The sequence below is a fragment of the Falco cherrug genome, chromosome 9, assembly GCF_023634085.1.
Source record: "Falco cherrug isolate bFalChe1 chromosome 9, bFalChe1.pri, whole genome shotgun sequence".
Lineage (NCBI taxonomy): Eukaryota > Metazoa > Chordata > Aves > Falconiformes > Falconidae > Falco > Falco cherrug.
Window position 1 is genome coordinate 38,480,001 of NC_073705.1, and position 26,891 is coordinate 38,506,891.

Sequence of the window (26,891 nt, forward strand, 5' to 3'; positions counted from 1 at the left end):
CCTGTAGCCAGCCGGCTAAGCTGGATAAAGCTGTTGGAGCCCCTCGTTGCACCTGCCTGGATCACAGCACAAGGGATGAATTCCCACAAAATGGCATTTCCATGAAGTTCCTAATGGGCGCCACGCGCTTGGCTCTGGAGGGGTAGGGGAGATTTGCACCATGTAAAAACAAAGGCGGTTGTTGGGACTTGTTTGAGCAGGGTTTTCCTCCGAGGGGAAGGAGAGCCCTGGCACTGCCCGTGCGCACCCTGTGCTGGGGCCTGCCATGAAACTGGCCACGCTTCGGTTCCCCAAAGCCTGCGCTGAGGTGAGCCTCTTGAGAGCCCTAATTTGTAGGTGCCTGAAGACGGGTGAGATGAACTCTGTCACAAGAGCATGCTGAGCCTGGCGAAGTCGTCCTGCATGTGGCAGGAGGTTAGGTGGGAAATGAGATTTTCACAGTGCCCTGCTGCATTGCACAGGGGGAGAGGAGATGGGGAGCACCTTGGCACGGAGCCCGCTTCAATCCCAGGAACAAGGAGAACAGCACTGTGGCATTGCTCGGGGACAAGGCAGACCCCTGCCACCGGTTCCCCACAGCTCTCCTTTTGGATACAAAGTTCCACAGAATCACAGAGACTATTGCTTTTCACCTTTGGGGTTTTCCTGAATCCCTTTTCCACGTGGGATCTGCAACCAGCTGGCACATACAGATGCATTGCCTATAGATACACGTGACTGGCTGGTCCAGCCTAACCGAAATAAGGTGACTTTGGTGCTGTGGTTTGTGGGAAGCAGCCAGCAGCTGGGCTTCTCAAGCTGATGTCACTGTAAGGTTTGCTGTGGAGAGAATAAATAAAATGGGACCTTCTTGACTTGTGCTAAAAGTAAATTTTATTCATAAGGTCTAAAATAGACACTATCGATGTTTAAAAGTAGACAGGAACTGGTCTGAATTGGTTTTTCCAGGAATTCTTTGCCTTGGACTGACCTGATTCCACCCCAGCCGTGGCAGAGGTCCCCGAGGTGTGCAGGGGTGACCAGATCACCTGAACAAAAATGGGGAGCCCCAGGACAAGTGTGAAGACAGGCAATGCGGTTTGTCCAGTGGAGAGCAATCCCTTACCTCACCCCTGGAAGACACAAAAATACCCTTTCCCTGAAGCGCAGCCTTGAGCCGTGCATCTGGAAGGCTGCAGCGCTGCTGCTGCCACGGGGGCTGTCGCAGGATGATGTGCAGGCAACGTCTGCGGGCAGAGAGAATGTGGTGCATGAGGCTGCTGATACAGAAGAGGACGAGAGCGCTTGTCCTCGGGTTCTGCGGAGATAGCTGCTAGCCAAGACACACAGTAACAGTCTCCTTGGGAGCGATTACTGCACAGCAAGCTTGATGACATTTGTTGTCGAGTTCTGAATCATCTCTTTATTTTAAGTTTGCGAGCGACGTTTTCCCCTCCCGCATTGAGACCAGGAAGAGCTGCAGCTGGGACAAGTCTCCTTTGGCTTTACGGGAGTGACATTGCCAGTGGGGGGACAAACAGGACCCCACCAGCAGCTCAGACCTGCCCGGGAGGGATAGGGCCTTCGGGCCAGCCCGGGAAGGAGAGCAGCTCTCTGGCAGAGGAGTGAAGGGGGGGACATTAACGCTTTTCCAGCCTGTTGACAGCTACTGCAAAGCTGAGGAGGCTAAGCCGCCCTGAGATGCTCATGGTGGGCAGGACAGCTTACAGGGGGCTCAGGCAAGTGCAGAGCAGCGGTGCTTGTGGCATCCTAAGGTCTTCCCATGCATCACCGTTGTACCCATGCTTTGATTAATCAGACTCAGAGGGATGTCTATTAGCTCTGGCTGATGTTGGATTAAACCTGATGAGGGAAGGATACAGACAGATACATACCCATGCTGCCTGCGTGGCGCCTCAGAGCGGCAGAGCTGGGGCAGGAGCATCCCGCAGAGCCCCTTCCCCACATCTCTTCCTTCCCACTGGACCCCTGCCATCCCACAGGGAGCGTATGGTCCACAGGACAGCTGTGATGAAGAGGCCAGGGAGCCTGGAAGAAGCCAGAGCAGGCTGACTGCTGCCCCCAGCCTCCTCACGGAATAGATCACCAGCAGAAGACAAAACCCTCTCTTGAAGCTGACCAGCTTTTACTGCAGCCATCTGCTTGCAGCCAGCTGGAGAAATGTCATCAAAACAACATATTTCCCAGTGTTGAGCGCGCACCAGCAGAAAGCTCTCTCTGACCACAGTTTTGAGTATTTTAAGTTTCTTCCTGTTTACCTGAAGTTGGATGCGAGGTTTTCACAAAGGCTCCTTTTACCCCCTGTTTGCTTTGGGCATGCTTTTCACCACTGACCTTGTCTTGCTTGTGAGCATCTCCAGCTCGCTGGCCCAGAAGCTTTTAACCTGATTTTTTGAAAGGTGACCCTGATCTTCTGGTGTACGATGGAATTCACCCAACAATAGCCCTCATTGCCTGGGAGCAAGCTGTGGAGGGCAGTCCTCGCCAGTGACTTTGTCTTAATTTGAACACAACCAAATCCACCGCTGGCAACGCCTTGGGACCCTTTGCCTTTTTCTTGGAGGCAGGATAAAGACATTTGTCTTGTAAACAGCAGATTTAGGGCAGGAACAGAATCTTTTTCTTTGTGCCAGTCTGGTACGAATACACCTGAAGGGAGAAAACACTACATGATTGGGGAAAATAGGCAGGTACTCTTGGAGTAATTGAGTTCTCCAAGCAGTGGGTATGTGCTGTAAAATATATGCAAATGCCTGACATGAAAAAACAAAAACTGCCTCTGTAAAAGCCAGAGCTGGGCACAAAGGTGCAGGGGAAGGGGGAGAGGGCAGTAGCATGTGGGAAGTGGCAATTCATCCTCAGTTTCCCCATCTTCTAGGACTGGGCCTTTGATCCAGCTTTGCTCCAGTGGGATGAAATGCCAGGGAAGTTATGCAGGTAAGGACAACCCTGCCAGGAGGGGGATGGGTTCACACACGTGGGGCGTGAAGCAAGCCAGCCTACGTAATTTGAGGGGAGTTTAAAAATCAGGGTTTGATTGCTGAGTTCATCCCTGCAGAAATGGAGGCGAGTTTGGGTTTTTACAATTTTTGCATTGAATTACTCTTTCCCAAAGCTGGCCAATGCCAGGCTATCGCAGCAGCCTCCTCAGGATCAGTCCCATGCAGGTACCTGGAGAGAGAACAGGGAGCAGACAGACCTGGAGCACTGTTACCCTGGGGACACTTCCCAGCCTCTGGACGTTTGTAGCTCCTGGATTTCCTGGCTGGAAAACACAGGCGTCTCTGTGTTTAGCAGCTCTGGAGGATTTATATTTTCTGGATTGATCAAAATTATTTTTCCCCCAATGAAAATTCTAGCATCCTCCAGCTGAGTCCTGTGTAACAAAAAGCACAAACCTGCCGTCAGCTTATTTCAGCAGAGGCCGTGGGCTTTCCTACCACGGACCTGCCTCCACTCCCAGCCTTATCACCGGCTGTTCCGTCCTTCTGCCCCCAGCTTTCTGCCAGGCTGCAGAGTGTGCGGTGCAGAACGTCTCGTTTGCAACCCCTTTGTCACCCTTCTCGAGCCCCTGAGCATCTGGTGCCGCATGCAGGGCTTGGACACTCGTGTCCTCCGTACCAGGACCCCACGGCTGAGCTGGCGGCACCCTCTGGCGGCAGCCCTGAGCCCAGTGCTCCTCCTGGAAAAGATGCCGAATCCTTCATCATCTCCCACCCACGCGGTTGGGGGAGCGTTGCTCGGGTCCCCGCTGGGAGGGCCCAAAAGATGCCGATTCCTTCATCATCTCCCACCCAGGCGGTTGGGGGAGCGTTGCTCGGGTCCCCGCTGGGAGGGGGGTGTTTGCTGGAGGGAGGAGGAGGAGCAGAGGGAGCCCTCAAACCACGGCGGGGAGGGGAGCGCGGGGGCAGCCCTGCCGGCTCTCGGCAGCGCGCTGTGCGCAGCAGCTATATTTATCCACGTGGCCGGCAGCTATATTTATCTGGAATGCCACAGGAGCCAGAAGTCTTCAGGGCAGTTTCAGCGCTGTGGAAGAACACAATTTGGATGTCCTTTTTACTATAAACCTTCTCTGCTCCCCTTCTCCAGGGGTCTTGGCCACCTCCCCGGCCCTTCCCTGCTCCTCCTTACATCCCACTGTCTCCACCACGGTGGTGCTGGGCTCGTCTCCCTCGCACAGCCCTCTCCGGGCTCCCTCTCCCGCCGCCCCTTGGAGCAGACACATCTTCCCTTCTCCCTCCAAGGGAGTGCTTTGCCTTGCCGAGGGGAGCGGGCCATCCCCGTGCTGCCTTACTCAGGCAGCCCACAGCCCCCCACCCACCGGGCTGGGGGCGTTTTGCTCGGGACCCCCTGGGAAGGGGGCTTCGGCACGGGGCCGGAGGAGCGAGGGGCGGAGGGAGCCTTCAAGCCATCACGGGAGGGCGTGCGCGGGGGCCTTAAAGCTTAAACCGCCAGCCCTTCGCGGGGAAGATCCCGGCGGTGCCCTTCTCACGTGGAGCGTGTATGGGAGCGGACGTGGAGAAGGTGGCAGCTCCGCGCTCGGGACTCCGGCGCTCCCCCGGGCGGGCCGGCCGCCCCGGCGGGAGGCAGCGCCCCGCCGCCCCGCAAGGCCGAGGCCCGCAGGCCGCGCTCCGGCCCGGCGCCGCCCAGCCCCGCCGGCAGCCTGGCTCCTCCCGCCGCGGGGAGGCGGGCGGCGGGGCGGGCGTGCCCCCGCAGCGGGCCCGCCCCCGGCTCCCGGCGGGGCTGCACCGGGCGCGCCCCGCACCGCCCCGCACCGCGGCGGGGCAGGCAGCGCCGCGCCATGGGGTCCCGCCTGTCCGTGGACGGCTCCGTGCGGGTGGTGGTGGTCGGGGGCGGCTTCGGGGGCACGGCGGCCGCCAGCCTGCTCAAGGCCTGGGCCATCCCCTTCGTGCTGGTGGACGCCGGAGATGCTTTCCACCACAACGTGGCCGCGCTCCGCGCCGCCGTGCAGAGCGGTAAGGCACGGCCCTGGCCCCGCGTGGTCCCGGCGGGCCAGCTCAGCCCCACCGCTGGCTGCGGCGGCTCGGGGGTGCGCGGGGAGGACGGAGGGATGGGGTACTGCAAGTGCCTCCTCCGCCCCGGTGATGCTGAACGACTTGGTGTTTTCCGTCTGGAAAACAAATACTTGGCTCTGCGAGGACCTGCGGACCGTCTGCGTTAGGCGAACTGCATGTCCGCTGGGAAAACTGAGCAAAAACTACTGGAACGGGCCTTCTTTTTTTAAACTTCGAGTTTAGAAGGTGACTAAGCTAAAACCGGCGGCAGCTGGAACGGGTGAATAATGTCTGTGTCTAGCACTTGAAATGTCGAGCAGCTCAGCAGCGAGGCCCTGGGTGATAAAATTGTCAGCGAGCTGCTCAGGCTTGTCTGGGATCTCGCTCAGGAGACCGGGCTAACCCCATTACTCCTGTCACTGGGGATTTAGGTGGAAAATCTCATGTTCAAGGCTGGGAGCAACCATCAAAAGGATGTCGAAAGCTCTGTCTAAGAGGCAGATAACATGACAAAAAGCCTCGGACGTCCTGCTTGAAATGCTCTGGACCACAGTGCAGCACTTACTGGCAAACCAGTACAGGAAATTCTGTATGGGGAGCAGAGACAAAGCAACCTAGCCGAGGGTGTCACCCGGCCTCTGAGGAGCTGGTCTTGTCACCAAATTCGAGGCAAAGGTCCTGGAGCTCGTTGCTTGGCAGAGATACTGCACAGCAGAGGCCGAGCCTGTGGTCCCAGGTGCATACAGTCCTTTTGTCTGAGCAAGGATGGCGTGAGGGGAGAAGGGAAGAGGGGTTCATTAGCCTCCACAGAGATCTCCTCCCTGTTGTCTCCTCTTACCACAGGATTTGCCAAGAAGACATTCATCTCCTACTCTGTCACCTTTGGGGAGAGCTTCCGCCAAGGCAAGGTTGTTGGCATAGACCCTGGAAGGCAACAAGTCTTGCTCAGTGATGGCGAGGTAGGTGATGCAATAACTTGCAATCAGTAACTTGGCTGCCTTATGGCATCACCTGCTAATGTGCAAGAGCCAGCCTTCAGCAGGGTGTGTTGCGAGTCTCTCCTCTGCAGGGTTGCTCTTCAGCTATGTCACGGCTGTGAGAACGCAGTACTCCAAATGTAGGCCCTGTTGGTTTTGACTGGTGACATCTGGTTGGAGAAATGACTTGGAATTTAGTTTTCAGACTGCTGTCAGCTTGGAGTCCTCTGGAGGGAAAGAGCGAGATGAGCAGGACCACAGGGCACCTCCAGAAACTGTGCCTCTGAGCAGGAAGAGGAGTGTAGCTTCTTATCTGCCGGGGAGGGGGTGTGCGTGTGCAGGACACAATCCTGCTCCGGGAAAAACAAACAGAACTTTTGCCCTCGAGTGGGACGAGAGCTGGGAATGCTGTTCGGTTGTGGCAAACATCCCAGTGTCTCCTACAGTATAGGTCAGCTGAGCACGTGAACCCTGACTGATCCAATACCCCTGGGCTGAGAGTTCACATGCACAACAGGGTTCCTGTTCTCATGTAATCCTCTGCTTGGCTGAAACGCCTGACCCCAAACACGCCAATGCCCAAGCCCTCTGGAAGGGCACTGATTGCATTCTCTATGTTTCTCTCACCTGTGGGCAGATACACAAATGCTCGTGCTTAATACTGGTCCTGTAAGTCTAGGGGGTAGCGAGGAATGAAACCAGGCAGAGAAGCAGCCCCCCAGGCATCTAAAACCAAGAGGCAATGTGGAGAAAGACTGTAGCATTTACTCATCCTGAAGAGCCCAGCAACAAGAGACCATCTTTCCCTGCACACGCTAAATGGCACCTCCCTTCTAGCCAAGTGGCCTAGAGCTATGTTGGGATGTGGGCGAGCGGTAAATACCACACCCCATCTAGTGCTCAGATAAGCTTTTATTCTTAGAGGTGGATTTAGAGCTCAACCATTAACCCTGGAGCTCAGATCCTTATCAGATTGCAGGAAGAAATATGGGCAGCAGCTCCGATAACTTTTCAGCCAGAGCATCTCAGCTCTGTTCCGATGAGGGTGAAGGACAGAAGCTAGTCTCTGGAGCCAGCTGTGTTGGCAGCTTCTGACATAAATACCAAGTTATTTCCTATAACTTTATGGCAATTTTATTAAAGCTCAGCTTACCTGAAGAACGACGCTTCTCTCAGACCCTGAGGAAGGCAGTTACTTGGTGTCACCTGTACCAGGTCTCTTCCCAAAGTCACTTTCTGACAGTGGCAAGTACTTTCCTGGTTATTGGTGAGGGCTGGAGGAGAGGGAATGGGCGAATAGTACCTATGAGGTAAGAACTGTGTGCTAGGCTCTGTTTTTAAGAGGCCTAACATCCTGCTCCACCTTCTGCCTTCCCAGGAGCTACACTACTCCCATCTCATTCTTGCAACAGGCAGCGATGGGCCATTCCCTGGGAAGTTCAACAAAGACATTGACATGGAAAGTGCCATCCAGACCTATGAAGACATGGTTAAAGAGGTGAGGAATCAACTTACTTCCTAGGAAGTGTTGCCTGCCTTTGTTCAGCTTCCCTGTCCCAGACACCACTATGGGTATCTGGAGTCATCCATGTCTAAGAACAAGAGGCTACACGATGCCTGCAGGGACAGACCAGGACAAGGAACATGTGCTAGCTTGTCTGGCGTTGAGCATGCCCCAGGAGATCAGCTGTTTGCACAAGGGGAAACCTGAAATGCTGAATGGTCTTGCAGCATACACATGAAGAGCGCACGGCGTTCTCATTTTTTTTGTTTCCTTTTAATGAACTAGGTGGTTTATTGCTGTAGGGCGGGTGCTGTACCTCAGAAAGGTCTGTTCACAGAGTGGCTGTAGGTATCTGGCTTCCTGCACTTAACAGTTCTCTTGTAACACAAGTTTCCTCTTTACTTCAAGATTGAGAAATCTGAGCGCATACTGGTAGTGGGAGGTGGTGCTGCTGGAGTCGAGATGGCTGCTGAGATCAAAACAGAGTACCCAGCCAAAGAGGTAGTAGCATATTGGTTACAATTAACTTCATCCTTGTTTCTGAGACCATTCTTCTGTGATGGTCCTGCTGGATCCTACAGATCACTGTAAATCAGGAGTTTCCAGGCAACGGCAGCCTTCACCCCTACTGCCTCCTCTTCTGAGAGCACCCTGTAGCCCATCCCCAGCAATTACTGGCACGAGATGCCTTTCACTGGCTCACTTTCCCTGGGCGTTCAGTGGGGTGGAAGGAAGCTAGCTATAGCTGCTCCTGCCTGGATGCGGCGAGTCCTGTCCCATTCCTGTGTCCCCGTTTGCTGTTTTGTCCCCAACAGGTCACCCTCATTCACTCAAAAATTGCACTAGCTGATGTGGAGCTGCTAGATAGCGTCCGTCAGGAGGTGAAAGAGATTCTCCTCAGAAAAGGAGTGCGGCTCTTATTAAGTACGTACTTAACAATGTCTCTGAAGGTCAAGACTCTGACGCTCTATAAACTGCTCTTCCTTTATCCAGAGCATTTCCTTCTCACATCCTCTTTCTGACTTTAACTAAGCATGGCTCCCTCGAATTCCCGTTTCTCTAGATACATCTGGGCTGGCTGGGAGCAGCAGCCTAGTAAAGGTTTGTGACCCGAGGTGTTCTCTTGCAACAGGTGAAAGGGTCAGTGATGTGGAAAATCTCACACTAAACCAGTTCCAGAAGGACATGGTAGTAAGGACAGAAAAAGGCACCGAGGTGGTTGCCGACATGGTGGTCCTATGCACAGGCATAAAGATTAACTCTTCAGCATATGCTGCTGCATTTGGTAAGTGAAAAAAACCACGCTGGGTGGGGAGAAGCAACAGAGTTCTTCAACGTCTTGTACTTGAGTACTGTGAAGTTAGGAATCAACCTCATACAACCTGCAGTGGTTATTCCATGATACAGCAAATGCTCCAACATCACATTAAATACTTAACTGTGATATGTGACCTTCAGAAGCTTACAGACCATAGATTAAGTGGCCAACAGTCTTCTCCAGCTTCTGCTAATACCTCCAAGGAACCTTAGTGTCCTAGTTCAGCATGAGGCAGGTGACACATAGATGCTGATGGTAACTCCTGCTGTCAAGGCCAGCATTTCATTCTAGATACAAGCTTTCTGAGTGCTGCGCAAAAATAGGCCCAGCACCTTCAGCGTTTTCGCTGACCTATCACTGTCACAGGGCGTTCAGCCAGTCAGTTATTTGGTGATACATTTTCAATCCTCTCACAGCTCAGTTTCAGTTATGGCACTACAAATATGGAGCAGTATGACCATTATACAGTCTCTTTCTCACGCTATGTATGTGAGCTCTAAATGTTTCTCAATGTTTCTACTGCAATACCAAAGGATGAGTCATTGCATGAGACTGCAATAATTAACTACAGCAAGGCAAAAAGCATTTCTTCCCTGACATGTAGCAAAGATGGCGAAACCCCAACTCCTCACTTCACGTCAATATGTTTGATAACATCATCAGCATTTTGGGGTCTCAGGCCACAATAAGCAACATGCTCCTTCTAAAAACTTACTGTTTGGAAAAACAGGGGACAAAATGGCAAGTAACAGCGCTTTGAAAGTTAACAAGCACCTCCAGCTGGAAGGTTATGAGAACATCTATGCCATTGGGGACTGTGCAGATCTGAAAGAACCAAAGATGGCCTACCACGCTGGGCTCCATGCCAACATTGCAGTGACAAATATCATCAACAGCCTGACACATAAGCCTCTTAAAACCTACGAACCAGGTAAGGTAATCTACCACCTGGCCTTAGCTGTTGGGCTGCTTTTCTGCAGGGCACAGCTGTTAAACACCTACACATCAGAACTTGCATGGGACACTGATTAGAGGTGAAGGAACTCACAGCTGGGGGTGACTATAAGCTTATAGCTCAGGCTTCATCCTAGTTCTTGCCAAAGATGCTGTAGACATTAGTTACCTGTGTCAGTCTACAGATGTAACGTGTCCTTTCTTCACTAATGTCTTCCTGATATATCTACTTGTGGGTGTCTGCTACTCATGAAACTTGCTTCTTTTTCTTTAAACTGCTTACTGTCCAATTGAATTCTAGGAACAAGATGACTTGACTTTCTCCTCCTTTCTCCCCTTAAACTATACCACAAGCACAAACTGAACAATATAGTCTCAAAAATCTAGCGAGGTGATGGTCTCATTAATAAACAATTGATGTAAGTGCTTGCCATAACTATGTTGAAAGCTGTTCCACATGGATGGAGGGTATCTGGACAGCAATTTGGCTTTTAAAGGCTGCCCTGATTATTTACGTTTCTTTTTACATAAATTGTTGTTTACCTCTTGGACTCCCTCTTGGGAGGAGAGAATCATTCTACACCATGCGCACAGACAGCCCAATCCTTCAGCATTCCTATTACTGAAAGAGGTAGAGCAGATGACAGAGAGAGCTGTGAGTAGTTCTCCTTGGGTCTGCTTCTTTGTCATTCAGCACATGGGTCCTGTGCTTAGCTTGTGTGGGTATGAGCCAGGGAGGGGTGGGAAGGGAGGGATTTTGGAGGAAGTACAACACCTGCATGTAGTAAGGTTTCATACTTAGCTTTAAAACAGCTTAACTTAAACCTCTACATCTTCTTTCCAGGGTCACTAACATTCCTGCTTTCAATGGGTAGGAACGATGGTGTAGGACAGGTGAATGGTTTCTATGTGGGACGTCTCTTGGTGACCATTGCTAAGAGCCGGGACCTGTTTGTCTCCAAGAGCTGGAAGACAATGGGACAGACAATGCCCTCTTAAGAGGGTATCAGCAATAAACCAGCAAGGAATACAGCAATTGGAAGAGGGTGAGGGTGCACTTATATTGCTTGGGCAGACCACTACTGTCTCCTGCAGCACCTCCTAAAACCACCTGTCCACATGCTGCTTTAAAGGTTGCCTTGCTGTAAAGGGGAAGGAAGCACCTTCCAAATGAAGCGCACAGAAGTTCTCATGATAAAAACCAGGGGAGGTATATTTCTTTACTTCCCTGTTCTAGCTCTGAGCAAGAAACTTGGTTTATCTTGATTAGTAACAATAAACACTGTAGTTTTCAAAATCTCTGTGGTTTGTTTGTTATGTAGTTTTTCCCTGGATTTCTCTCCTCTTGCTCTTCTAAATACTACCTGCCTCTTACAGATCTGCAATCTGCTCTGCAGCATGCAGGAGGAATGGCTAAAGCCTTGAAGAGGCTATGGTAACCTGGAACTCAACAGAATATAATGCAGCTTTGTGTCAGCATCTCCACAGCAGCTTTAATTATGTCACATAGCTCTATGCTTCAGCCAGAAGAGCTGGTTAGTTGTGTGCTAAGTGTGATACAGCAAGCACTTATTTACAGATGCTGCTGTTTTGTTGGTTTTTTTAAGGTGAGAGATTCCCAGAGCAAAAGTAGGTTTATAACAATAACCACACTTGACACATCTTTTTCTTTTTTCTTATAAAACAAACAAAATCACCATGAAATATTCCCAGTAATTACAGAGATTATTGTGAGTTAAAAGCAAAACAAGCTCCTCATGCATCACTTCTAAAATCCTTTTCCCCTCTCTGTGGGCTGGAGGCAGAAGTTTACCCTCAAGGGAGGGGAAAAGGGAGCAGAACACTTTTAAGAGCTTTCTTTAAAGTGTGTGTGTGTGTGTATGTGTGTGTGTGTATGAAAAATTTATCACTACAAATCTAAAATGAGGTTACTCTTTAAAAACTTCTAAACTAAAGTAACAAGGGACACTAAAACTCCTGAAGAGAAATGGTAACTCAGTTATTTAAGGTGATATAAATGGCTAGAGGATGCTGATAGCATGAAGAAATCGGACTAAACCCTTCTCATCTCTAGTCACAGCTCTTCATCAAGTCACAACACATCACACTACTACCACTCCCCCGCCTCATCACATTGAAAAAATAAAACCCACCTCTAATGTTTTTAATGCTACTCAAGTTTGTTGAAAAATAAAGTTTCATTTGGCTGCCATTGCTACTTAGTGTCTAGCTTGGCCATCTCTTGCACATAGATGCCAATACTTTCACTGTCGAAGAGCAGAAAGTAAATGTTCTTCAAGGACGAAGAGCTGGTGCCGTCAAAATGGGTGGAAATAGCTCTTAGAGTGACCTGGGCTGCCGTCTGTTTTGGGAAGCAGTTTCTACGTGGTAGGGGAAGAAAACAGAACAAGTGAGTGTCAGCCAACTGTGCAAGCATTATGCACACATGATGCTGAAAGGAACAAGCTGTAACTGCTGTACCACAACTACAGGCTGCTGTTAGGACACTGCCAGTAGCAGTTTTGCAATATGTAAATCCCAGAAGCAAACCCCATGGCTTTGATAGCAATATTCATCTGCTGTTCTATTAAGTTTCCTTGCTGGCATAGTTACTGTTTTCATCTGCTTCTACTTTTCATAACCACACGAAGTTTTTTAACACTCTCTCTTAGAATTAAAGTTTTCCATGCCATGCTGGGCAGGCTAAAAAGTTCAAGCAATGATTATTTTTTTAGTTGAAAATGGAAAAATAATAAATATAAATACATCAACTACTTCGCTGATGTCCTCACTCCATCATTAAAAATACTTCACTTGAGACATCAGTGAAAATAATTGAAATTACAACCCCAGTCCAAATTAAGGCCAAGATACATTCATTCATTCATTTTGATGGCGACATTCTCTAACCTACAATCCGAAAAGCTAAAAGCTACCAGTCTTTACAGTAAGTGGACTTTTCAACTGTGTTGACATCTCTTAGGGCACCTGGCCCACATCCTTGAGATTCCAGTTTCTCAGCAGCAGCATTTTTTCCTTCTTAATCATTCCCATACTCCTTTTTTCAAGTCACAAAACCATTCAGCTGCAACAGAGCTCCTTCACCCTCATCTCTGTACTACAAGGGAACTGGCTGAGAGCACACTGCAAAGAGCACAGTTGCTACGAAGGTCAGCTGCTTTGCACCTCTGTTTATGTGAAAATACAACTGCTTTAATACTGGACATAATTTCAAGAACTGTTTTACAGTTTGACCTTGATACCTATCTAATGAAATACTCTGCCTTGCAGTATGCTCATGCTTAGGAAGGTCTCCACATTGTTCTACTTGTCTAACACTAAACAGATTCCTTAACCTAGAAAGTATCCCCTCCTGAAGAAGACACATGCATCTCTGCCAATGACATCTGGAGGGAAAGACACTCTCCTGCATTCCCTGCTGGATTTTCTCTGCTGCCTGACAACGCTTGTAATAGTTCCGCTCATTTTGCACGACACCGAAGAGTGTCAACGCAGTGCTTGCCACATGAGAATGTAGGAAGCCACATACCCTGGAGAGTACGGATGAGACTTTACTGGGACACACTGAATTGTCTGAAGGTGAGTTAAGACCCAGCTGGGGTTTCAGACGGGTCTTTGGGCATAACTCTGCTGGCTGCTCTTGAGTTTAATGCCTCCTATTTAGATTCTACCGCATGATAATGCTCCAGAGGAAGTCAGATCCATGCAAAAAAACATTGGCCAGTACAACCTAGCTCATGTCCTTCCTCTGAGGCAGGATTATATATAAGTTTTCTGCTTCTGAAAAAAATTTTCTCGCCTGAAAATCTTCAGTGATGGGGCTACATCAGAATACACAGATAAGCCATCCCAGTGCCCAACAATCCTTACATTTGAAAACCCACTGTATTTCTTTTAATAGCATCCAGAGCTGCCTTTGCAATGCTTTTTCTTCCCCTGCTCCCCCGTCCCGATAGCACTGCGATGTGCATGCATTTTTGTTTCCCTTTCTAAGTTTAGTACTACTCACTTCTCCTTACTCAATTTTATGTAAGTGATTTCAGAGTACTTATATTTATATTAGAAACCACCCAAAAAACAACTTGAAAACTAGTCATCAACAACTGCTGTACCCATATCCACTGTAATCCAAATGATTACTAGCAAACAGATTTTCCTACTTCTAGTCCTCGGACAGCATTTGCAGCAACTCAACTAATACGCCTTTCTGGCAGCAAACTATCGATAAGGTTTTTTTCAAAATGTTTTTCAGTTAATTTATAGCTGCTTCACAGCACAAGTAATTTCACTTGAACTGCACTTCTTTACTTTTTAATGACAAGATCATTGAGGTGAAAAGCCCTGGCACAACTGAGATATCCCACCTATTGTTACTTTGTATCAGTTACTGTAAATAGTCTCAAAGATGGGACAGATGAAACATGAAAATCCACAGAACTGATACAGCTTAATCCCTGATCTACCCAAAACCCCCAGCATTTATTGTCCAGACATGTAGGTGGATTAAAATGATAGTAAACCCATGATGTCTTATTTGCAAAACTGCCTTTTTTCAGACAACTTTGAGATCCTTTGGTAAATAAAAGTGTAAACCAACAGCACCTGGTAAGACTTACCCTATATTCTGGAGGTAATTGCAAGAGCAACAGAGAGTGAAATGGAACTAAGCAGCAGAAAGATCTGCACTAAGAGTAATGCTCCAAGACTGGATTATTCTTAGATAATGCTCATTGGAGACATAAGGTCTATAGAGACTATTTCTACTAGCATTAAAAGCTACAGTTCATTTTTGAGAGATGAACTTTGTAAAGCAATTTATCATGTTTTCTTTTGACTGAACAATATAAACAAAAAAAATATCTATGTATAAAGGAAGAAAAATAATTAAAAATTGCACCGCCCCTCTATTTATTCTTTTGTCCTGATCCATAAAAATATTATTTTGTTTTGAAAAGTGTCTGTGTAAAAATGGCATTTTAACCTCCTGTGTATTCAGTGATGTGTGGCAACTTCACTGATCAAAATACAGTTTTACTTTCATTTTATTCACTACCAGGACAACACAACCAGACTGTACTATTTACTCTACTCTTTGGGCATTACTAACAAAATCATTAGTTACATTTCAAATTAAATGTAAGTGTGTGAATTCCAACATGAAAGAACAACTACTAGAGTTAGGAGGTCTTGCGTAACATTTCTTGTGATCAGAGATCAAGCAAGATTAACAAACTGTGGTTTGGTTTAAAAAAAAGCAAAAAAAAAGATAAATAGTTTGGATTTCTTAGTCAAGCACATTTTATTTGCTAGTTATTAACTAAGAAATGTGTAGTTTCATGGCTGGTTTCATAGTTCCCTTTATAAAGCAGAACTATATTTGAGAAACACTGATTTTCTTTTGAAAGAAGACATTCTGTTTGACTACTCTGTTTAATATATATTTTTGGGATGACTTAAGTGAACACCCCACATTTATCTGGCTCAGGTTACATCACTGTTACTTGCCTTCAGTATTACACTGGTATAATCTTACTAGTACAAATGTAGCTTTAGGAAGATTTACCACAGCAAAATGAAGGGACATAAAAACTGAGGTGGTGCAGGCCCATAGTAGAAGAATCAAAATTACTGCCTAGCAATAGTAAACACAGCAAGTCCATTCAGCTCTCCTGTGGGTTAGTTAATTTCTCTATATAAAGGCTTTCTGGTCATTGCATGTAAACACTGCACTTCAAGCTCCTTAAAGCTGGAGAAGCGCAGTGTCAGATGGCACCTGCCACAGCCATCTCTGGAGGCAAGGTCAGCCTCCTTTGTGCCACAGACCGGGGGGTAACCTCTCTACCACAGCAGCAGCTCTCTGACAGCTAACTACACCACTGCCACCCGATACAGAATCCTCCCATGCAGGAGGAGTCATACCTGCCACTGGGAAATGGGGGAAAAGCCACGGACTTCAATTTCTTGTCTTCTGCGGCTGTTAAGCAGTTCTTTATAGTCTCTTCAAGCTGCTCTTCACACTTGTCTGAGCCCCACTGTGGGATGTGACAGTGGATGACAAACTTCGCTGCTAGGCCGCTAGACTGAGTAAGTGCAGCTAACAGAAACAAAAATACAACATTTAGTTTTGAATAGAAACCACCCTGAAACGACCTCTCAATCCAACGTACTTTCTTAATTACATTACCTCTCCAAAGAAATACATTAGGAACTAAAATACACCACAATGGCTAACTCGCAGTCGTAACCTGTCTCATCATTACTTTTGTGATCAATTATTATTTCTTTGGAGACCAAAGAACCTGGGGCTTATTTGGTTAACATACAGCTATTCAATAATATTTTTTAGCCTTCTCATTCAGCATGGCCTCTGGATTTGTCTTATGCAAAGTATCAAAACCTTGTCTGAACACAGTATCATTAAACCCCCAATAGACGTTTCTGCAGTGCTGCCACAGCCTTATTTGAATGCTCTGCACAAATATCCTGCATCATCATTACAGGTCTGGAGTTTTAGGGAGTAATATTTAGACGCACTTCACAGCTGGGTAACTTCAGATGACACTAAAAGTCTCCGTCAGTTATGTCCAATCAGGAATCTCAGATGAATTTTTCAGAAAACCTAATATTTCTCCAGGACCTGCAGAGTCTACAGCGTGGCATCAGTTTGTTTTTGTTGCAAGAGTGACCGTTAGCACTTCTAGAAATCTAGGTCTTGGGAATCTCAGGTTAAACACCTTGAAATTAGCTATGCATTTAAAGCCCCAAAATGAAAAATCTGGATTTATTCACTTGTCTACCATTGCAGAGGAATTCTGTTGCAGACACAAAGGAATTCCATCTAATGTTTCACTGTGCTACTTAAATTTAAACCAGAGAAACATCAGGCCTTTAACCACAGGGAGCAAATTGACTGAAAACATAGGTATCCTGTAAGCAGCACTTGAATTCAAGCCCATTAGGCTGGAGCTTAAGTGTTTGCAGTAGACCTCCAGTGATTAACAACCATCTATTATCGCTTGCCTCAAACCGGCAGAAGGGGCAATTTCAAACACAGCACCACAACACAAATGCTTGAGAACATACATTTTCCTATCTATTAAACTAAGATTATCTTCTTTCCTGGGACTGCCTTAGTAGCATAAAGTGAGTCTATTTTCTAGTTAGGTAGTGGTGCTGACAGAGAAAAGTAGTTTAGTTTGATGTTATGGCATATACTTTTGATTCAATGCAAAAGTGAAGCAAAATAATTGTACAAAAGTTTCCGTGCCAGCTGAGATTATAAAATTAGGCTATTCATTTAGGAAGTTTCCAAAACTAGACTACTTAAATAATTTAGTTTCTTGAGTGTTGAGATACTAAGCCAAATAAGGCACTAGGAAATATATTGTAACTCTCTCCATCTGCCCTCCAGCCACCTTCAACTCCTATACATTGGTTTCATTTGTCCATAAAGGCAGGCATGATCTCAAGTCCCAAACTATTAACTGCTACAGATGTATTAAGCATCTGAAGGGAGCTCTTCTGTAATTTGTATTTCTATAATGCAGCCATAGTGCCTGGGAAAAGAGCAGCAACTGCTCTTCCAAAAAGCATGCCGGTTCTAAAGATTGTATCACATCTTTGTTTGTGTTCAAAGTAAGGTGATTGTTTGGATGGTACTGTTCATCAAATATGCATAAAGCAGAATAATTTATAAACTGCCACTGTTCTTATACCTCATATGTTTGAGAGTTGTTTCTGATTATTACTAAGGAATGCAGTGCAAATGGGACAGGAAAGATGGCACATAGGTGGCAGCACAAGTTCTCCTTAATTTTTGGACTCCCACAGACAGAAATCACCAAACATAAATTAATTGGCCTGCTGTAACTTGTGGTGGCACCTAGATGCCCAAAGACAGAGTGTGCATAGCATACAGGTGTCTTATTCTTCCTTCCTGCCCCGGGCTCCCACTAAGCAGGCTGTCTGTATCAGCAGTAGCTTCAAACAAGAAACAGAAAGATTTACATCACATAAGCAATATCAAGAAAAGAGCAAAATGTCCAGAGAAAAGAACATATTGAATGATCTGTTTCCAAAAGAGAATGTAGTATCCTTTTTACCTTCAGCAACTTCCAAAGGTCCTTGAGATTTGCGAAGCTCTTTCACTGTTTCTAAAAACTCTTTCCCTCCAGCCTTTTCCAATGCCTTGCCTGCAAGGACACAGAGCAAAAGGCCTTGGCTTCAAAGTATCACAGTGAAAAAACACCTCTACATTATTTCAAACAACAACATTGCACACATATTATCCTGTTTCCCTCTATCAGCAGCAGCTGATGTTTATGTTTACCACACTATCCAGTCACAGATAAAGTTTACTTTTCACTGACTTTGAAAACCCCTGTATGTTATTACTGGAAATTACTTTCATACAATTACCTGTAAGAATGCTATCCTACTCTGACTTAGGGCTAAAATAGTGAAGAGTGGGATTTTCAGGACTCAAGATCTTCAGCCTCCAAAATAACTCAACATACAAACCCTCCTACTTTCTGAAATAAACACAGCTGAGATGGCAGTGGAAGTCTTAATGACTAACTGTATAAAACAATGATCCGAAAGCCTGCTGCTAGGTTCTGTGCCTCTCTATACAACTGTCTGCACAGCTTTTTTACCTCCCTCTTGCTTCAATTTCTGCATTTGTAGACCAACAGTAATAATATTTCCTTATTTCACATGAGCAGTATAAGGCTTGTACATGAGTATTTCTAAAGTATGTAAAATCCTACAATGAAAAGCATACTTAGAAGTGCAATTCATATATAATTTTGTCACAAATTTCAGAGGCAGATGTAAAAACAATCCAACAAAGACCGCAATAACGATTATTTACACCTTCGAGGCTCATGTGCTTCAACAAATTATCTGTTTTGATTGTCGTAAGGCATCATTAAAAAAAGATAAATTAGTCATTAGCCTGTTATACCTAGTCAAATCCAGCCTGATTTTCAGAAGTGTTGTAAGTGATATTTTATGGCCTGGGGAAGATTCAGATGAAACAGGATGGGATCTCAGCAGGCAGTTAGTAGACCAGCTACTGTTCCAACTCTAGATCTGTTTTTTCTGCGCGTAGCAGAGCCTCACCTATTTCCTCCTTAAGGTCTATTTCAGCAGTTGTAGGGTGAACGATGCCTTCTACTTTCATGGAGCCAATATGGCTGATGTCACTCTGTGTCAGAGAAAGCTGTAAAAATAATGAGGGAGTAGGAAAAAAAAATAGTAATCCAAGTGCAAAATCACTTTCATACAAAAAAATTAAAATCAAAGAAGGCTGGATTCAGTCTTTCAGAGATCTGTAATTCTATTGTGTCCAATATGTGCATTTCTGATTTTTAGCCTTTAATTTGTATACCACTCAGATTATTTTGTGATATGCCTATAGCTTGGAAGCTTGCTCCAGAGGAAGTTAGTGCCAGAAAATCCATGTTCTAGCATCACACTTTGAAAAGGCTGACTTTGGAAATGCTTCTATTTAAAGACAAAAATACTAAAATTAAAAAGCTTTTCTCCTGTACTTGCCCTCAGCAAACTACTGTAGGGGGCTGAGAAGAAGGGCTAAACACTATCCTGACTACAAAGGCTTCACAACCCAAGTAATTAATTACCCTTGCAGTTCCTGGCATAAATAAAATAAGGAATGTTTTACCCACCCACATATCCAGATATAGGAACTGCCCAAAACCTGATGTCTTAAGGTGCTCAGAAAAGGCTGTCCCCCAGATCTCACAGCCTTATCTCTTTGGGCAACAACAGAGGACAGAAATCCTACAATAAAAAGACTTTACAGTTGCTGAACATGTGCCCAGCACACCTCACTTCTTCCAAGGTACACTGTATAAGCACTGCCCATTTTAGAGAAGAAAGTGCACAGATTCTGGAGGAACTGAGGACAGGGATGGACTCTAATAGAGGAGATCCAAGTTTCATTTACCTAGCCAGATTACTGATTTTAGCAATCTTTTCGATCTAGTATGTGTCTGGCCCATTCTGGACCACTGCTTTAGCAAAAATGGGATAAAGCAGACTGAACTCTTAAGCACTGCTTCATACAACAGGGTACACCATCAGTACGAGGGGCTTACAGATGCAGTTTCAGGAAGAACACTTTTTCTAGACAAAGGTACTATTGGAAATAATAATAATAATAATAACAACAACAACAAATAATCTTGACTATATCTCCACAGTTAAATCTGTGAGGAAAAACTCCAGATTCCCTCAGAGGGTCCAAAAATTAAGGCAGGCAAAAACATCTTCCTCTTGATGAGTATAGGGGTGGGAAAAAAAAAAAAAAAACAACCAAAAAAAGGGACAGATGGTTGGCTGGACACCAAAGACAGGAGGGTGTTTTTTGGTGGCACAGTTTTGTATTCCGGCCAGGCAAGGTGTCACAGTCCGTGCTGAGGTGGAGAACTAGGCATGCCCTGCAGCTCTGGTGAGGTCCTCAGTTTGCACTGTGAGAGAGCAGTGCCCCACAGCCCACTTTCAGATAGAGCACCCAGGCTTCTGACACAAAACAACATGTGGAAGTTCTGGGTGATCCTGGGACCTGGCCCAGAAATAGCCCTTTATAAATGATAAATAGCCTAGGTTAAACCTAGTTTGGCAGTATGCCAGGCACAACACAACCAAGTCCAAACTGAACAAAACTCTAGTACAGTTTAGGCCAAGAAATTAATCAGTATGGTTCTCTACAGCAAAGAGAGGCTGACCAGCCCTATTCTTGGAAATCTTTTACCTGCAGACACATTTTTTGAGACCTTCTACCCTGCCCATGACTTGAGTGAGTTTTGGCCTTGAATTTGGAACCCCTAAGGGGGAACACAGGGATTTTGTACTGATGTTAGATCAAAAGCATCCTTCTATTTATGCTAGGCTCCACTGCTGTGATCCCGATCTGTTATAACTTCATATTACCTTTTGTCCTGGCACAAGACTCTTGGAGGACAAGATAGTGAAACCTTCCCCAGGTCCATCTTCAGATGTTGAATTTGAAGCTCCTTCTTTTTCATTGTCCTTTTGTTTGTTCTATTTGGGGGGAGAGAAAAAGCAAGAATTCTCAAAGGAAAAAAATAACAATATTCACCCTTATTCAGTAATGGACAGATTTAATGAATTACTACAAATATCGTATTCTCAGATCAATATATCACTCATAGCCTTTTAACCCCAAAAGATTATGTAGCAACAGAGGTCTTCACTGTTTATATAATGCTAAAACATCAGCGGTTCATCTGAGGCATTACATACGTTTGTAGTCACATTAAGAGTCAGGGCACCCACATCCATCTGTAGTTTTACCAACAGTTAAGGTTGTATTCATGGGTGGGTGTGTGCTAGTTTATTTTTGCTGCTGACAGAGCAGAGCTTATACTAAAACAAAGTTAGTAACTTAGTAACCCAGTCAAATTCTCCAAGCTGAAGGAAAAAACAACCTTATGAGCTGAAAAAAAAAAAGTTAAGTCTTAGCTAATAAATCATAAATCTGAATCCCTATTGACATGAGTGAGCCATCACACCTCCACACAAGCAGTCAGAATGGCAAAATGAGATAAATAATAGCTGAAGTTTGCATGAAAAATCCCCTTTGTGGGAGACACTCCTTCGTGCAGCCTAGATCCATGAGCAGCAAACCTGTTTCTACCAGGGCTGCAGGAGCATGTCCTCACATCTCTCAATATTTGCTTTAAGGTATGTCAAGAAGATAACTCTTCCTATCAAGTGCTAAACTCTGGATGTGCACAATTCAAAGTAAGGGGGTAGCAGAGATCAATACACAGAGGCATCCTATTGAGCAACTCTTGTTTTCTTTTTAAAAGTACTTCTGCATATTCTCAGTTATGGAAAAGTATTGAAGTTTTGAGGCCTCCAGAAATATGTGCTTAACAGCAGTTTAAAAAGCTTAGATCAAAGCTTAATATTGTTTAATCCTACGCAATCAAAAATTCAGCAGTGTTTTTAAGATGCATGCTCTGGAATGACAAACCAAGAGCACTGATCTGCATTACTGGTTTACCAAATCAAACCACTTTGGATGTGATAGAGGATGGGCTACCGTAAGGGAAGGTGCAGTGGTCAAATTCCAATCATTTATTCTTCTTGCAACTACTTTAAAAAAAACATTAACAGTACAACTAAGAACACATGAATCAAAGAGCTTGTCAAAATGACATTTATGTACCGTGTCAGGACACGTCCTCTGGACAGTGAAAAATCTTTAAGACCAACCCAGTAACAGTACAATGCTGAAAGCCTGAGATCTCTCAAGTAGAAAACGTTTCCAATTACATCTTGCTTTATTTTAAAAGCTAGAGTTCACTGTCACATGGTTAGTGTGGAGATAAAGAGATTCTACACAGTTATCAAGAAAGTATTGCAAAGGGTGACATGGAAATCTGAAAAGTTGCCCTCAAAGCTTTAAAGGTTTTTGTTATGAAAATTCATTAAAAAAATACTGTGCGTGCCTTTTTTTCCTAAAGCTTAAAGAAAAGATAATCCTGGTGCATCTATTATCATTTCCTACTTCGCACTTCCAGTTGCTACAAACAAACAATGCAGAAGTGCCGATCTATTCCTCCTAATAATCTTAGTTGGGTTTGATCCATTCCCTCTCCCCACACCTCTGGAATCCTGTACCTGCCGCGTGCTTACCTTTTTGGGTGTCCGGGCCTTGGTAGACTTTGCCTTCTTCCCACTCTTTTTGTTCACCATGGATTTCCTTCCCTTCTTCTCAGGAGTAGGCGAAAGGATGGTCTCAGATTTGCCTTTGGCACCCCGTTTCTTGGCAAGAAGCTCTGGCTGAATTCTGGGCAGAACACCTCCGCTTGCAATCGTCACACCTTTTAGCAACTGCAAGGAGAAGCCGTGTAAAGGCGCATGTTACAGATTCTCTTAACCTGCACTCAAGCTATTCTTGCTGACTACATTACATGGATGCACGTAGAGTCCACTCTTCCTGAAGCACTGCACCTTGTCTCCTTATCACAGAAAACCCAAACCAACCCCCAAAAAACTATTAGGGAGAAAATCCATAATGACAAGCGATGTGGCAGGTGATGGTGATGCCAGCCAGCATGTCCTGGAGAACTCTGTTACTGTACTGGTCAATCATTTGTCTCTTCCAGTGCTGGTCTTTCTGCGTACCTGACCTTGGTGACTCACAAGCAGTGAACAAGGGTAAGAGAAGGTAAGTGCCTGCAGGCTACTTTAAAAAATTACTGCACCACAGCCCTGCTCAAAGGACTAGTTGCAGATGCCTTTGGCAGGGAAACAGATTCAGCGAAAGCAAATATGAGCCCCAAGAACCTGCTGTGCAGAGGTGAACAACAGGAATGGGCTCTGATGTTATGTGGAGGACAAAGTCTGGCTAGTTCCTAAAGGACAACACTAGATCTTCTCCAGTTCACAGGCCAGTGACCAGCACCATAGAGCAGGGAACAGGCTGGTGGTGTTAGCACACTTTTCTCTCTCTCTTGGCCTCTGTTTTGACTTTTCAGTCCCCTTGACTGGAAACAGAGCTAGGTGGCTTCATGGGCACCACATTTTCATTATTTAAAGCAGTCAAATTAAGTGCAGGAATCTTTCAAAGTGTGAATGATGTCATATATCTTCACATGGGGCCAACCAAGAAGAGATACTCTGATGCTGACTGAACTTTTCCAGCACCCCTGAATGCTGCAATTCATAGCCTATGCTATGATATCTCTTCTCACTCAACAAGTTTAGCAGACGTGATCCCACAAGTGATCCTCAGAGTCAGAGCACTGCAAGCCGCAGTCTGGTGGCTGGTGGGAATACAGATAGGGAGGCAGTCCTGGAGGCAGCAGTAGCAGAGAGTGAGCCAGACCCCTACCCAAGATGCGCCTCGCAGCCAGTATAATAGAAGACATACATTACTACAGCTTTTGGGAAAAGGTCTTCCATATGGCATGTTTTCTTTAAATGTTGGATGTTCCTGAAGAAGAAATTAAGCATCAAGTTTACTCACTTCAGCAGGACTCACAGGCTACAAAAGAAGCAAAATTTATATTGAAAGGATTTAAGTTAAGATGCTTCAGAACCTTCTTTTTTGTTTGCTTTTAATCAAGAGGGCACAATCATGTCATCTTCTGCTCTAGTAATTGCATTCTCATTCACATGTCAGACCCAACTGTTTCTAACCTTCCATGGTAGCAGCTTCGTTTGTGCCACAGCACGTAACTCTCATACTGAAATGTAAATGGATACCTGATTCAGTTCCTCATCATTTGCCACTGCCAGGAGGATGTGTCTGGGGGCAATTCTTCCTTTCTTATTGTCTCGTGCCGCGTTTCCCGCTAATTCTAGAATTTCAGCTGTAAACACATTGACATAAAAATTAATAACAAGAACGTAGCTTGAAATTCCTTCTTAATATCCATTTACCTTTTCAAGGGCATTTCCCAGTTTAAATGGTCTTTGCTACAGAAAGGCAGAAACCAACCACACTCAACATATTTGCAAATTTACCTAAAATAATTCGTCCTTCCTAATTCCCTAAAGGATAGCTAGCAGAAAATATGCTAAGCTTGGTTCACATAACTTCTTTTACAAGTCCCAAGTCAGAATTCTCTTTCAAAAGAACAAGAAACGCCCTATGAAAATGTACATCAGCAGTCCAAAAATTTAGCAGTAACCCTGTAACAATATAACAGTAAAGCATGCAATGAAACCCCAAAACCTAACACAGACAGTTCTAACAAAACAGCAAGGATTCTCAGAACCAGCTAAGATGAAGACTGAGGTGCATTTAAAGAAATACTTTGAAAGCCAACAAACTAGCCAGGCAATGCTGCAATTCTGCATTAAAGGGCATTGAAAATCTGTAGAGAAGCTTAATTTCAGAACAAGATATGAAAGGTTTGACTTAGATGCAAGCAGAGACAACGTAAGAGCTTCAATGCATGAACTATTGGCAGAAACTTTCTTCTATACCTCCAGGAACAGGAGGCCACTTAAAAAGTAGTTTCTTTAAATTTGCAGTAACATTCGTATTGTGACTGAAGTCCCTGAGCTTTTTCTAATCGTTAGAGAGGAAACACAGATACATCTTTCTGACTTTACTTGAACTGCAGCACTCAGTATAATTCATTAACTTACACAGTTTGGCTCCTACTCTGAAGTTATTTCTCATCTAAGAACTCTACTGAAACACTGAGAAAGAAGGAAGAAGGGAATGTTTTGCTCCAAATAGTCATAAAATTCATATTCATACTTTGTTTCATATCAAAAGTATCAACTGTCCCTGTCTTGGGTTTGTATTTACATTTGTAAAAAACAGGGTAAGTAAATGACAGCCCATCAGTGTCCTATTAATGATATCTTACTCCTTTTCATAAACTAAGTAAAGAACTGTAACTATTACAAAAAGAAGAACTTTCACAAACAAAAAATCTAGTGGAAATCTACATAATGCTCTTTGGCTAAAATCCAAAGGCTTTCAACATGAGGTTTAGCTCAGTTCATGGGAAAAATACAAGTGCTCAATTTCACTCAGAATAACAGAAGTACATACTTGTCATCCAGTTTTCTCTGCTACACAGCATATACCTTTAACTAACGTTGGAGATGTAAAAGCTATTTTTTTAAAATTATGCGCACATTCACAGTGAATTGCGTAAGAAACAGTCAGTGTCTGTTGAAAATTTTCACAATTATTTATGCAAAACTTCCAAGAAACATTATCAAAGTTGTGAAGACAAGTAATTAAACTTTAGGAAATAACAGAACTGTGGTTGTGTGTCCTGGTTTCAGCTGGGACGGAGTTAATTGTCTTATTAGGAGCTAGTACAGTGCTGTGTGTTGGCTTTGATGTGAGACTTTTCAGTTTCTCAGGCTTTTTTATCAAAAAGGCTGGGGGGGCACAAGAAATTGGGAGGGGACACAGCCAGGTGAGCTGACCCGAACTAGCCAAAGAGGTATTCCATACCACAGGATGTCACGCTTGGTATATATACCTGGGGGGTTGGCCAGGGCGGGCAGATCATTTCTCAGGGACTGGCTAGGCATGGGGTGGTGAGCAGTTGCATTGTGTACCACATGTTCCTTTCTTCCTTTCCCTCTGGATTTTACTCTTCCCCTCCCCCTTTTCATTATAACTGTTACTGTCATCATTGTTATTACTGTTCTTTCATTCTTACTCTGTTTCAATTGTTCTTATCTCAACCCTCAAGTTTTACGCTCCTTTCCAACTCTCCCCTTCATCCCTCTGGGTGAGGTGGGAGTGAGCAGGCAGCTGTGTGGTACTTAATTATCAGCCAGGGTTAAACCACAATATTGTGGTAACTAGGCTACTGCCCTGAGGAAAGCAGCATTGTGCGATCAGAAATTAGAAATAGTACCGCGCTACAAATACAGACTGGGCCTACACTGAAAGTTAGGGCAGCAACCTTGGCTCTAACATTTCCTAACTGTGGAGCGTCTGACTTGGAACTTTAAAGGAGGAGACTGAAAAGTGATCCTGCATAATTCAGCTATATTCACCCCTGTGGGCCTGCAGGGCTGGAAGTTTAAGACCCTCCTCCCAGACCTCTGCCAATGGAGCTAACGCAGCAGCAGACAGCAGGAACAGATTGCCATCCATTGTGCAGACCAGTACAGAGCAAGAGGAGAGACCCAGGCTTCTCCGCTGGGTTTTGCAGATATGTGCTGACAGCAGAGGAAAATTGCATCAGGGAAGAAGGAAAAAAACAACAAACAACACATACTTACCTGTGTGGTAACTGCAGTTCTTTCAGATGTGCCAACAGGCACATCCTGCTACCTGTGTGCTCACCCCACTCCCCCAGGTTCTGTGTCCTTTGGCCAGTAGCATCCTGATGGTGCACTCAAATGTCCTCTGCCTAATGTTAAGAGCAAAAAATGCAGAACACTCAAATGCCAGCCATCTACCATGGGACACCAGGAAGAAGGGAATCCAAGGTAGAGATGATGCACGGCAGACTGTGGAATATGCATGTAACAAAGGGTGCCAATTATTTGCCTAGGTAAACAATTGCCTTACCTTCTTCTAACAATTGTTTATATGCATAGTTTTCTAATGCTGG

The 26,891-nt window shown here is 45.2% G+C and overlaps 2 protein-coding genes across 6 annotated transcripts in view; one reads left to right on the plus strand and one right to left on the minus strand.

The window, feature by feature from the left end:
• The first annotated feature begins 4,782 nt into the window (after positions 1–4,782).
• AIFM2 (apoptosis inducing factor mitochondria associated 2) lies at positions 4,783–11,065 on the plus strand. Its single transcript, XM_027797228.2, has 8 exons — positions 4,783–4,976; positions 5,859–5,974; positions 7,371–7,490; positions 7,905–7,997; positions 8,312–8,420; positions 8,629–8,781; positions 9,545–9,745; positions 10,613–11,065. Exons 1-8 carry the CDS (start codon positions 4,802–4,804, stop codon positions 10,765–10,767), a joined length of 1,122 nt encoding a protein of 373 aa, XP_027653029.2. The 5' UTR covers positions 4,783–4,801; the 3' UTR covers positions 10,768–11,065.
• Positions 11,066–11,917: 852 nt separating this feature from the next.
• LOC102054605 (core histone macro-H2A.2) overlaps positions 11,918–26,891 on the minus strand; it is a 28,630-nt gene continuing 13,656 nt past the window's right edge. For all 5 annotated transcript variants that reach the window (XM_055720867.1, XM_055720868.1, XM_055720869.1 and 2 more), the window contains 7 exons: positions 24,055–24,161; positions 22,480–22,677; positions 20,746–20,856; positions 18,913–19,012; positions 17,892–17,981; positions 15,709–15,883; positions 11,918–12,149 (listed from right to left, as the gene is read on the minus strand). In XM_055720867.1, the coding sequence (XP_055576842.1) occupies positions 11,984–12,149; positions 15,709–15,883; positions 17,892–17,981; positions 18,913–19,012; positions 20,746–20,856; positions 22,480–22,677; positions 24,055–24,161 (947 nt within the window). In that variant the 3' untranslated portion in view covers positions 11,918–11,983. The remainder of the gene's footprint in view (positions 12,150–15,708; positions 15,884–17,891; positions 17,982–18,912; positions 19,013–20,745; positions 20,857–22,479; positions 22,678–24,054; positions 24,162–26,891) is intronic.

Excerpts from the sequence above, each read along its gene's own strand:
- AIFM2 (XM_027797228.2), top strand. The coding sequence starts at position 4,802 with ATGGGGTCCCGCCTGTCCGTGGACGGCTCCGTGCGGGTGGTGGTGGTC. Across the intron at positions 4,977-5,858 it reads CCGCGCCGCCGTGCAGAGCG|GATTTGCCAAGAAGACATTC; the intron begins GTAAGGCACGGC and ends CTCTTACCACAG. Across the intron at positions 9,746-10,612 it reads TCTTAAAACCTACGAACCAG|GGTCACTAACATTCCTGCTT; the intron begins GTAAGGTAATCT and ends TCTTCTTTCCAG.